The sequence below is a fragment of the Danio aesculapii genome, unplaced genomic scaffold (genome assembly GCF_903798145.1).
Source record: "Danio aesculapii unplaced genomic scaffold, fDanAes4.1, whole genome shotgun sequence".
In the NCBI taxonomy this organism is placed as follows: Eukaryota; Metazoa; Chordata; class Actinopteri; order Cypriniformes; family Danionidae; genus Danio; species Danio aesculapii.
Window position 1 is genome coordinate 31957 of NW_026613739.1, and position 13497 is coordinate 45453.

The following is a 13497-nucleotide window of genomic DNA, read 5'->3' on the forward strand; positions in this document are numbered from 1 at the left end:
TGTGGAAATCCTTTTGGAACATTAAAAATAAGCTGAAAACAGTTTGAGTATAAACCACATCACACTCAGGGCTTTTCCCACAGAGTTTTAAACTAAAAGTTACAAATAACATTAGTTTTTGTGTGTTTTCCAGATCTGTCTGCGTCTGGAGTCCTGGAGAACAGTGTGTCTGTGAGTTCATAAAACAGCAGGACACAATAGGGCTGCTTAACGTTAGTTTAACAGGCATGTAATGGGAGGATAAGGTGCAGATGAGCGATAAATAATCAATGAGGAGAGCTGCTGTCCCCGTCCCGTCCCCAACCCACACATCAGCATATCAATGGCACACGGACGGCTTCACTGCACAGATAAACCCCGATAACACACAAATTAACAAATGCTTGACATTTGCTCGACATCCATTATTCTGACACTTCTTCACAATTTCAAAAGCCTGAGTGCATCCTTAATCAAAATTCATATTCCCCGAGCGAGACCCCGGCAGCATATTGCGGCCCGCCTCGCCGCTGATCAAAACGCCACATTAGGGCCCGTTTCAGACGCATTAACGGCCCCGGCGAGTGGCTTTCACTGCCCAAACACGCCCGCCCAAAAATGAGGAGCATCTGCCCAGCACACACACACACACACACACAAACACACAGAGCAAATGAGTTTATTCTTCCGTTGAACACAGATAAAGATTGCTAGATATATTAATTCTATTCATTTCTATGAGTATTATTTATGTCCTGTTTATACATTAGAAGGAAGTTGATGTTATGTTATGTCTCGACTACAGTTTTTAATCATCAGTTGAATGGTTGGATTGCTCCAGTTGCTCTTTTACTTATTATTTTCTCAAATATTCCCCAGATGATGTTGAACAGATTCAGGAATTTCTCACAGTATTTCCTCTAATATTTGCTCTTCTGGAGAAAGTCTGATTTGTTTTATTTCGGCTAGAATAAAAGCAGTTTTTAATAAGCTAATTTTAATAAGCAGTTTTTAATTGTTTTAAAGCTATTTAAAGGTCAATATTATTAGCCCTCTTAAGCAATATTTGTTTTGGATTGCTTACAGCAGTGGTTCCCAACTACCAGGCCACGGACCGGTACCAATTGGTACCAGGCTGCACAAGAAATCACAAATGATTTATATTTTATTTATTATTTGAGTCTGAACGATCTTTTATTTTGAAAGATGACCATCTCGGTCACTTGAGTGCCAAAATTTAACCCACGAGCAGCAAAATGAGTAAGAAACAGGCGTCTTTGGAAAGTTTCTTTAATTTTCTCAAATATTGCATTTCTTCATGCACAATTTCGTTATTTCCAATGGAGGTGTGTGCCAATTGGTAGCGATATGCGTAAGCAGCACTGCATGCTCACATCTTCCAGGCGCTCTCAGTTTAAAACATCTTCAGAATATAGTCATAGTTGTGAAAATCTATAACACAGTGAATGGGAGAACACAACAAATATATTTTTTACAATCTTATTTGCTGAAATAAATAAAGAAAAACTCACAATGATGTTATAAAGATGTTCAGAAAAAGGAAACAACTTGTGTGACACTGATGACGGCAGCCATGGGAGACATTAACATCAAATATACTGTCCTGCCCCATAGACGCTGCATTAGAAATGCCTCGGACAAGCGGTAATATGAAGAGAAATAAGTGTGTAGAATAACAGGAAATGTGCAGCAGTTTATTACAAGGCTTCTGTAGTGTAATATACAACACCAACACACACTATACAGCACTGCACACTATTACACATGTGCAGAAAACACACTTCTTACAACTTTTACTGGTTAAAAGTTGTTGGAAGAAAGATCAAGATCCCATAATGCAACTCAACAGCAGAAATAAACTGGGAAAAATAAAAATATGAATCATAAAATACAGAAAAACTGCTAATTTACAGCATTTCCTATAATGGAAGTCAACGGTTACAGGTTTTCAGCATTCTTCAAAATATCTTCTTTAGTGCCAAACAGAAAAATGAATCTCATAAAGGATTGGAAACACTTGAGTGAGAGTTAATACACTGCAAAAAATCATCATTTTCCTCATTTCTAGGAAGTTTTTCTTTAAAACAAGCAAAATAATCTCCCAGTGAGGTACGCAAAATAATGTCATTTCAAAACAAAAACAAGATTATTGTGCTTATTTTAAGGAAAAACTCACTTAAATTTGACCTAGGTTTTTAGATTAATGCTTGTCTAGAAAAGTTTTCGATATTTGGACTAGGCATGGGCCGGTACAAGATTCTGACGGTGTGATAACCAGGATAAAATATCACGGTTTCACAATATTGTGAAAACTGCTCTAAATGTCTTTAAACTTTGTTTCCCCTTTAAACACAGTATATTTTATTATAAGAACCATTTATAATATTTTGGAGCAGTAAACATGTCAGGCTGAATAATTCAGATCAATCATTGACTTCTGCTGTCTTCATTTGCTTTATGGTTTAGAACAGCATCTTTGGATATCTTTTCTGCTGGAGATACTGCTGTCCTAAAAAACTAAAGAACGTAAATAAAAAAAACCTTAAAAACCTCAGGAACGGTACAGCAGAAACTTTTGGTGGTTTAAAAAACCTTGACTTATCCTTCACGAACATGATATACCTTGAAAACGGTTATCATCCCATGCCTGACTTGGACTAGAAACAAGACAAAAACTCCTGCTAAGAAATTGCAGAATAGCAAGCATATCTTGATATCGAAGTGAACTATCCCTTTAAGGAGGGCCAATCATTACAGCCAGATTCATTCATGGGGTTGTTTTGGGCCGTTCTCTCTGGGGAGGACCGCTCCGGACAGCCCTCCAAAAGATCCTCATTTCCAAGTCTAATGCTGACGGCGCGGGACAGGCAGGGGTGCTGGATTTGCATGCGTCTCCATTGTGAGACTGACAGCAGCGTGTCCAATCACTGCTGCCGTCAGAACAGCTCGAACCCGGCCGCAAGACGCCTGGAGGACAGATGACTCCCAACATCTGTGTTACGGTGCATGCTGACCAGCACAAGCACAGACACACACACACACTCTCTCCTACAGCGAGTAAAATAAGTACTGAACACATTAGAGCTTCATGATATTGAAAATAATGAACTGAGACTGCAATCTTTTGTTTTTCTGTTGTATTTGACTGAATTTTTTCTATCCCACTGCTAAAAACGCTTTTCTTACTTAAGAGTTTTTGTCTTGTATTTTCTATACAATCACAAAATATAGTCTTGTTTTCAGAAATAATGAGTCTTTTCCTTAAAACAAGCAGAATAATCTGCCAATGGGTGAAGTGAAACAAACTGGTTTGACATGAGATTAATTTCCTTAACTCATAGGCAGATTCTTTTGCTTAGTGTAGTTTGTTTGTGCACTAAGAATTTATAAGAACTGGGTTCGATAAGCAGAATCAGAACCAAGAATCAATAAAAAAAAAAAACCATTCAATAAGCAGAATCAATAAAGAATCACATTCAATAATCAGAATTGATAAGAACCGGATTCAATAAGCAGAATCCGAACCGGAAACGATAAGAACCTGATTCGATAAACAGAATCAGTAAGAACTGTTTTCGATTTGCAAAATCAGAACCGAGAATCGATAAAGAGCCGTATTCGATAATCACAATCTATAGGAACCGGATATGATAAGCAGAATCAGAACCAAGAATCAATAAAAAAAAACATATTCAATAAGCAGAATCAATAAAGAATCACATTCAATAATCAGAATTGATAAGAACTGGATTCAATAAGCAGAATCCGAACCGGAAACGATAAGAACCTGATTCGATAAACAGAATCAGTAGGAACTGTATTCGATTTGCAAAATCAGAACTGAGAATTGATAAAGAACCGCATTTAATAATCACAATCTGCAGGAACCGGATACGATAAGTACAATCAGAAACAAGGATTGATAAAGAACCGGATTCGATAAGCAGAATTGGAACCAGAAACAGTGAAAACTAAATTCAATAAGCAGAATCAGAACTGAGAATCGATAAAGAACCGTATTTGATAAGCAGACTCGATAAGAACAGTATTCAATAAGCAGAATCAGAACTGAGAATCGATAAAGAACCGTATTTGATGAGCAGACTCAATAAGAACAGTATTCAATAAGCAGAATCAGAACTGAGAATAAATAAAGAACCGGATTCGATAAGCAGAATATGAACCGTAATCATTCAAATTAAAATGATAGCCAACACTACTCGCGAGTTAAATGATTCCCGCCCCTTTTTAACACATGTACGGCAGTGAAAGACAGGCTGAGGTCAAACATCAGACGTGTGTTGAGGAGAAACACACATGCAGAAGAGGCTGCAGCAGATGATGGATGGACTCCAGGATGAGCTCTGACTTAAGAGCCTGATTTCCTGCCAGTTCAATCATGGAGCTCCAGAACCACAATCATCATCTCCTAGACTGAAAACACAGCGTCTGTGCACTGTCAGGCCTGCTGCAGAGATCCTGACCGCTCAGATACAACCAATACACTAAATGACAAACACACCCGCTTATGAAAAAGCTATATTTTTATTCATTTCTCAGTCAATATAATTTAGTGCAATTAAACAATTAACAACTGTTTTAATAAACAGTTTAATCCATTAAAGAAGAGTTTGCTCATCGGAGATTTTCAGCAATATGAAAATAAATTAAATTCAAAATAGTTATTGCAAAAACATCTTAAAATTAAAATTAAATTAATTATTTTTTATGTTTCTCTTCATTTTTACTCAGGTCTAGTAAAGTTTTATTTCATATTTTTCTCTAACATAGTCATTTTTGGACAGTAATCTTCAGTTTTGTCTTTGGTGCTGCCTAATCTAATGCATATGCACAAATATATTAAGCATCCTGCAGAACATCTGAATGTAAGAGACAGATCTGTGAGGGCTCAACTCATTTTATCCGGAAGTTAAAATTAATCTATTTTCTCCAGGGGGACATTACTTTGACCACAAAATGCAAAGTGTTTTTGTAGTCTGTCTCTTTAAATGCAAATGAGCTGGTTTCTCCTCACGCACTGCTCCCACATGTGTGTATATCTGTTCCTCAATATGCGTTCTTCAGCGTTCTTCAACAAATTTAAAGAGAGGTTTGTTGAGTTTATATCACTCCAATATGACTGTGGTCACACTATACTACACACACTTCTGTCCAAACGGCTTCCAAAGGAATTCATCTTATTTCTTAAGCCGATTTTGGTTGAATTTGGCTTCTGGTGGTGTAAAATAAAAGGCAAACACGAGTCTGAAGCTGCCCGAAAGACAAACGCGTCGCGAACAAACCCATATATCAGGATATTCCAGGAGGACAATGGCATATAAAGCAGCACATCTGGGCCACGAGACTAATACACACCGCATCCTATAAAGTGCTGACGCCAATAAGAGCGGCGCGGAGGGCAGAAACACAGCCCAATTCCTGCGGGACGCGAGCTGTGATTACAGCACCATGAAAACAGGAAGATTTCGCTTCATATGCCTTTCTAAGTGACCTCGGAAGGGTCTCTGGGGCCTGACGGGATTACATGTGTTACATTCAATAAAGACACGCTCTTATTGTCGCACTCACACTGCTATTATACAGTACACACACACACACAGCAGCATATTCAGCGTATGAAGCATGGTTTCACGTCCGATTATGAGATTAGATTATAACTGCAGCAATAAAACACAGACATCAGCTCAACTGCGTCCCCAGACATCTGATCTAATGAAAATATCACAGTAAGGGCAGCGCGCTTCTCTTCTGACTCTCTGCTTGTTACATACTGTTGAAGACTAAATTATTCGGCTTCCTGTGAATTTGTCTTTTTTTATATATATTTCCCAAGTGCTGTTTAATAGAGAAAGAATTTTAACAATATTTGATATATTTTTTTTCTTCTGGAGAAATTCTCATGTGCTTTAGATTGGATGAAGAAATAAAATGAAAAAAAAAATTATAATAATAAGAACATTAAATAAATATATAGACGCACACACACACACACAAAAATAATAATAAATAATTAAATAAATGATATTATTTTATATATATATATATATATATATATATATATATATATATATATATATATATATATATATACACATACATACATACATACATACACACACACACAAAAATTATACAAAAATAATCATTAATATAATGAAATAATTAATAAAAAATAAAAATAAATAATAGTTAAAATAAATAAATTATAAAGTAAATAAATACAAAAATACATAAAGTAATAAAATGAATAATTAATAATAAAACTAAATTATTAAATAAAAATTTTAATAAATAAATAAAAAATAAATAAAGTATACAGTAATTAAATACAAAAAATAAGTAAAATAATAATCAAATAAATTAACAAAAAAATTAAAAATAAAACAAAAATAAAAAATAAACAAACATTAACAAGTAAATACAAAGTAAATAAATTATAAAGTAAATAAATACAAAAATAAATAATATTAATAATAAAATAAATAATTAATAATAACAAATAATAAAAAATAAAATAAAAATAAATAAATACATAAACAAATAAATAAAACAAATAAATAATTTTTTAAAAATTCATAAAATAAAATTAATAAATGAACAAATGAACAAACAAATATATAAATGTAAAAATTGCCAGATCAACATTATTAGGCTCTATAATAAATGTATCTATTTGACTGTCTACAGAACAAACCACTGTTGTCCAATGAATATGAGATAAGATGAATTATTAATGATAATTATATTAAATTTAAATAAATAAATATTTAAAAAAATAAATAAATAATTAAAAAATAAACTAATAAAATGAAATAAAATGAAACTAAATAAATATATAAATGTAAAACATTTCTAGAGATCAACATTATTGGGCTCCTTCAGCAACTTATCTTTTTGACTGTCTACAGAACAAACCACTGTTGTCCAATAAATTGCCAAATTAATAAATTAAATTAACCTATTCAGGTCTTTAAATGTCACTTTAAACTGAATACTAGTATCGTGCAAAGGAACCAGTAAAATATTGAGCACTGTCATCAAAATTCATTAATTATTAATACAGTCAAGTTTCACGTGTTGAAAAAGTCTGCTCTCCATTAAACAGCACATGGAAAGTATTTGAAGAATTTACAGTAGATTTCACAGGAGGGATTGTCTTCAACTCATCTGTGTGTTATGATGATGCAAATATATCAGACACTGCAGACATCTTAAACCAAAATATTCTAAAAAGCAAAACCCAAACATGTAAAAGAAATAATATCATGCAGGTATCACACACTCATAATAAAACACACAACTGCAGCTCACAGCATTTCTCCAGCAACCTGCCAAAAAAACCCTCAAAAGCCTGAGAGACTGAATGATTGAACATAGAGAATACACAGGTACCAGTATTGTAAATACAGCGCATTATTGCACATACAGTACAGTATTAAACTTGTGTTCCTGCAATGCATTTAAAACTTGAGTATTATTATTATGCATATTTTATTTTGTCTTTATTATTAGTAGTAAAATCAAAAGGTTTCTGTTTCACTGAGTGGTACAGTACGGTATGAGTCAGTATGGCTGTTCATCAAGATGACGACAAGGTTTGTTTGAGCTCGGGTCGACCATGGCTTACTATTATATGTGTATTATTACGGTGTAATGTCTCGGCTGTGTGTTTAACAGCCTTTCTTTTCATTCTCCTGCTTGTGTACGAGCGAGTGATCTCTGTAAACCAATAGCGTTCAGCTGAGCGTCTCGCTCCACCTTTTGGTACCCTTTTGGTGTGCTGGGTACCCTTTAGAAAGGGTTCCCAAAAAACGGTACGGTTCGCTTTTAGGTACCTTTTGACAGTGGAAACGGACATAAAAGCGTACCGAACCGGAACGTACCACTCGGTGGAAACGGGCCATTTTGTGTGTGCGTGTGTGTATTTAGTTTATGATCTGTCAGTGTGTGTGTGTGTGTGTGTAACGCAGATGTTCTTACTGTGTGAAGTGCGTCTGCAGGGTCTTCATGCACTGCCGTGTGGGACGCAGCTGCTCCACAAACCTGCTGATGCTCCTGTATTCTGCCCTGCAGATCCTCAGATTATTCACCTGTTCACCTGCGGATGCACACACATGCACGCACACACACACACACTTTATATTTGTATACATATTTATATACTGGAATAATAAACAAAATTGTTGTTGAGTATTTCCATAATAATATTTCTTCACACAGACAGATCATAACACATGCGCGCGCGCGCACGCACGCACGCACACACACACACACACACACACACACACGCGCGCGCATGCACGCAGACAGACAGACAGACACTTACACGCAAACAGATCATAACACACACACAAACACAAACACAGACAGATCATAACACAAACACACACACGCTAACACAAAACACAAAGGAGAAACACACACACACACACACATAAACAAACAAACTGACAGATCATAACACAAATACACACACTGACAGAGCGAGAGAGACCATGACATACACACAGACTCCTGACAAACTCACTGACAGATCATAACACACACACACACACACACACACACACACTTACAGATCGTAACATGCACGCGCGCGCGCTCAGTGCAGCAGTACTGTAACTTTACCTTTTGCTGTCGTGCTGCCGCCTGACACTGACTCCATACTTCACAACTTTACAACACCAATAACACTGTACAAGCTTCAGTTCAGCAGCACACGCGACTGAACAGCGTCACTTCCTGATCAACTCCCGCGAACGTGTTCAAACGTCACATCAATGTAAACACGCTCCTGATTGGCCACGGCGACTGTTGTCATTGAGTATAGCAGAGGCTGATTGGAGGAACGCGGCGCAAAGCCTGCTGTGTGACGCCGAGGAGAAATAATTCATCAATGATTATTACATATTCGCTAATTATAACGCGCTATGAAGACGAAGAAGTCACTCGTAACGGTGATTAACTTCACATATTATCTCTTTCACATTCAGTTTCATTCAGATTACAAGTAAATAAAGAATCGTTAAATGTTTAATCATATCGGTTCATTAGATGTAAAAACAATTACGTCACGCTACAACCGGCGTTTATTTGTAGCATTTGTTTAACGCTGACGTTATACAATAATAATAAATTATCTAACGTTACATTAAAGTAAACGTTACTAAAACGTTACATGTAGCCTAACATTACATTAAAGTGAACGTTATATAAACGTTACATGTAGCCTAAAGTTATATTAATAATGGAGAAAACATCTTAAGGGCTTTGCGAATCGTTGCTAACATTAGTCAATAAAATTGATGTTTATTAATGTTTATTGCTAGTTTTCGTTAGCTTAGGTCCATAACAAATACAGCAAATAACAAAACATATGACTTATTTATGCAAATTTACGCAAATTATTATAATAATGTATATTAGTGAATACAAGACTGAAATTACCTTAAATATGGGTAATAAATACATTAACATAAAGTAAATTTCAGTTATTTCACGTTAGTAATACTTTATAAGTTAGTACACGTAGATTATTGCTATTTTCTGTTAGCTGAGGTCCTTAACAGATACAACAAATAACATATACAACTTATGTACAAACTATTACAACAATGTAGCCTATTAGTGAAAACAATACTGAAATTACCTTAAATATGGGTAATAAATGCCTTAACATTAAGTATTTTTCAGTTATTTAATGTTAGTTATAAATTATTAGTTATTATTTATAGATTATTGCTAGTTTTTATTAGCTCGGGTGAGTTAAATAACATTAACATACAGTACGACCTTAAATATGAGTAATAAATGCATTAACATTAAGTAAATTTAAGCTATTTAACATTAGTAATATTGTATTAGTTAGTACATGTAGATTATTAGTAGTTTTTGTCAGCTCAGATTAAATAAATAACATTAACATACAGAATAACCTTAGATATGAGTATAAATGCATTAACATTAAGTGTTTCTCAGTTATTTGACGTGAGTAATACATTATTACTACATATAGATTATTCATAGTTTTTGTTAGCTGAGGTCCATAACAGATACAACAAATAACATATAAACTTATATACAAATTATTACAATAATGTAGCCTATTAGTGAAAACAATACTGAAATTACCTTAAATATGGGTAATAAATGCCTTAACATTAAGTATTTTTCAGTTATTTAATGTTAGTTATACATTATGAGTTAGTGTATATATAGATTATTGCTAGTTTTTATTAGCTCGGCTCAGTCAAGTAACATTAACATACAGGATAAACATTAGATATGAGTAATAAATGCATTAACATTAGGTAAATGTAAGTTATTTAACATTAGTAATACTTTCTTAGTTAGTACACAGTATAACCTTAAATATGAGTAATAAATGCATTAACATTAGGTAAATGTAAGTTATTTAACATTAGTAATACTTTCTTAGTTAGTACACAGTATAACCTTAGATATGAGTAATAAATGCATTGCAATTAAGTATATATCATAGTTCATCTTAAATAAATGAACAATTGGAAGCTTAATTTACATAATTATCAATATCTCATTATTTATACTATAAACGAACACATTCAGCATTTGATGCAAACAGTCTGATAATCAAACCGACCGTTCGCAATATCGAAATATGAGTATTATATTTGGTTTAATTTGGTTGAATATTTTCTGACACATGCTTAACACCTGTCAGTCAGTTTTGTGTTTGTTTCACATCATAAATGTGCCGCAGTGGTCAGTGAATGTGTTTCAGAGCACTGTTAAACCTCTTACTGTGTTAATGCATTTTAATTCTAGTTTCTTTTTCTCCTTTCAGCCCTCTGAATCTGTCTGGAGGCACAACTGGACACTCTTTATGTAAGTTTGATCCATTGCATTCTGACGGCATGCTGATTCACTATTATTCACAATATAAGTCTGTAATTCTCCTCACATAAAGCAGCGTGTTCAAATAAACCTTACTCTAGTTTCACCTCAGACTGGTAAATTGCATTTTGGCAAATGAAAGCCAGCTCTGTGCTCTTTAAAATAATGTTCCTTGTGTTTATAAGATCCTTTAACACCAATCTTTCCATTAGAAAGATATGCTGATATTCTATTTATTATGAATATACACAATTCTGCAACCCAGGCTCATTACTGATACGTAACCCCTGTATACGTATTTCTGAAGAGCACCAAATATGTCCCTGGAGGTGCAGGTTTTTTTTTTTTTTTGTTGCAGTTTTTGTTTTAGCGGATCCACCAGAGGCCGCTGTGTGCCATTTGCGCCTGCTGTTCTTGTGTAAATCCACTAGAGGCCACTGTCGACTGACTGACTGAATGACTGACTGGCCCACCCTCCTCCTTCCCTAAACCCAACCAACAGTGTTTTCAAAAGCAATCCAGAAATACAAAAGCCCTCGCAGCTGCCTGATTTTTACCATGTTTTCAGATTTTACCACATTCTCACCCTGTTATTTACTTGTTTAATAATTTTTTGGGCTTTGTTTTTGTCTAATGCATTAAAATCAAAAGTCATGATCGTTTTAATAAATGGAGTTAATAACTAATAATACTATCGGTTGGGTTTAGGGAAGGAGGAGGGTGGTTCGGATATATGCGAGAAGAGCAGGGGTGAATAGCTCTCTTGAGAGACATTTGAGATCTGAAAAAGCGTACACAGCGGCCTCTGGTGGATTCGCGAAATCAAAAACTGCAAAAAAAAAAGCGTACCTCCTGGAACATATTTAGTGATCACTAAAAATGTATACAGGGGTACGTATCAGTAATGAGCCTGGGTTGATTATAGTCCTTTAGCCATTTAAAACATTTATTTACTCACTGAAAAACTACAGCGGTCACTGAAATAAATTAGTAATGATTATTTAAAAATTACTGAAAATAAACTAACAAAATTCAGATATTGTCTTCGAATTGTGCTTCAAAAAACGACAAAAATGTACGACTACAAATGTAAACAATTTTGTCCACGTCTGTTTAAACAATAAGGCAATACACTAAATATATTTAGCTTATTATCATCGTGCATGTGTGTGTGTGTGTGTGTGTGTGTGTGTGTGTGTGTGTGTGTGTGGACACGCATGTGTGTGTGTGTGCAGAGATGTCTCCTGTGGTCATTCTGTGCTGTAAGAGTGTGATAACAGTCGGGACTAAACGTCTCTGCTGTAATCCAGTGTGTGTAAGGAGCCGCAGCGTGTGTGTGTGTGTGATACGAGTGTGTGACCTTTGTTCTGTGAATGGAGGTCTGATGGTGGGTTTCCTGCGGGTTCTGATAGACATCTGAGAGTCTGATTGGAGGTCAGTCACCGTCGGCCTTCACCTCGGAGGAATCTGTGTGTGAGTGCGTACGTGTGTGTGTGTGCTGGAATCACCTGATCAGTGTATAGCAGCGATAAAATCAGAGCAACGGTTGTAAAAGCAGATCAGAGACTCTCTCTATCTGTGTGTGTGTGTGTGTGTGTGTGTGTGTCTGTGTGTGTGTGTGTGTGTGTGTGTGTAATTGTATGCGAGAGTGCATGTGTGTGTATATTTGTGTTTGTGTACGTATGTATGTGCAGTATATATGTGTGTTTGTGTGTGTGTTTGTGAAAGGCTGCATGTAATCAGACCAGCGGAGCACACAGTGTGTTTCAGCATCTCCGCAGTAGGAGATAAAATGAATGAGTGAAGGGTGTTTTGCTCTGATATCCAGGAGACGCAGCACTGATCTGTGCATCGCTGCCATCGCACATGCGTTTCTAATGACACCGCGTCACTTCAGCGCTTACCGAACACACACACACACACACACACACACACACACACACACACACACACATACAGAACATATATAAATGCACACACGCACATACTTTACCACAAAAATCCTCCTTTCCTCGTATGTGACATATTAAATATTGTATGAAAATTATTTTATGAATTTAATTTAAGTTGTTCATGGATATTGATCTAGGTGTTGTGAGCACTGCAAAATATGCTTTTCCCACTTAGAGTTTGTCTTGTTTCTATCTAAAAACTCTTAAATCAAGAAGAATTTTCCCGACAAGCACAAATAAATTGTTTATTTTCAGAAATAATGAGTAAAAATTGAGTTTTTCCTTAAATCAAGCAAAATCATCTGCCAATGGGGTACGCAGAATAATGTTATTTCAACACCAAGACAAGATTATTGTCTTATACTATTGTTTACTAGATTATTGGTGGATTATTTTGCTTGATTTAAGGAAAAACCAGCCTGATCTCACGAGAAAACGTAAGTATTTTACGTTTTGACAGTTTCAGTTTATTTTACGTTTTCAGTTCAGTCGTACGAAATTGTACGATTTTTTAAAAGGAGGCGTGGCACCTAACCCCACCCCTAAACCCAACCGTCATTGGCAGATGAGCAAATTGTACTAAATTGTATGAATTAGATCGTACGAATTTGTACGAATTAGCCACTAAATCAAAAAGTTACGAATTGTCGTG

The 13497-nt window shown here is 35.3% G+C and overlaps 1 protein-coding gene across 1 annotated transcript in view; it reads right to left on the reverse strand.

The window, feature by feature from the left end:
• LOC130220261 (CDAN1-interacting nuclease 1-like) overlaps window positions 1–8768 on the reverse strand; it is a 29753-nt gene extending 20985 nt beyond the window's left edge. Inside the window, exons 1-2 of the mRNA XM_056452640.1 lie at window positions 8647–8768; window positions 8002–8119 (exon numbers count right to left, since the gene is read on the reverse strand). Coding sequence (XP_056308615.1) covers window positions 8002–8119; window positions 8647–8683 — 155 coding nt within the window. The 5' untranslated portion in view covers window positions 8684–8768. The remainder of the gene's footprint in view (window positions 1–8001; window positions 8120–8646) is intronic.
• Between the last annotated feature and the right edge of the window lie 4729 nt (window positions 8769–13497).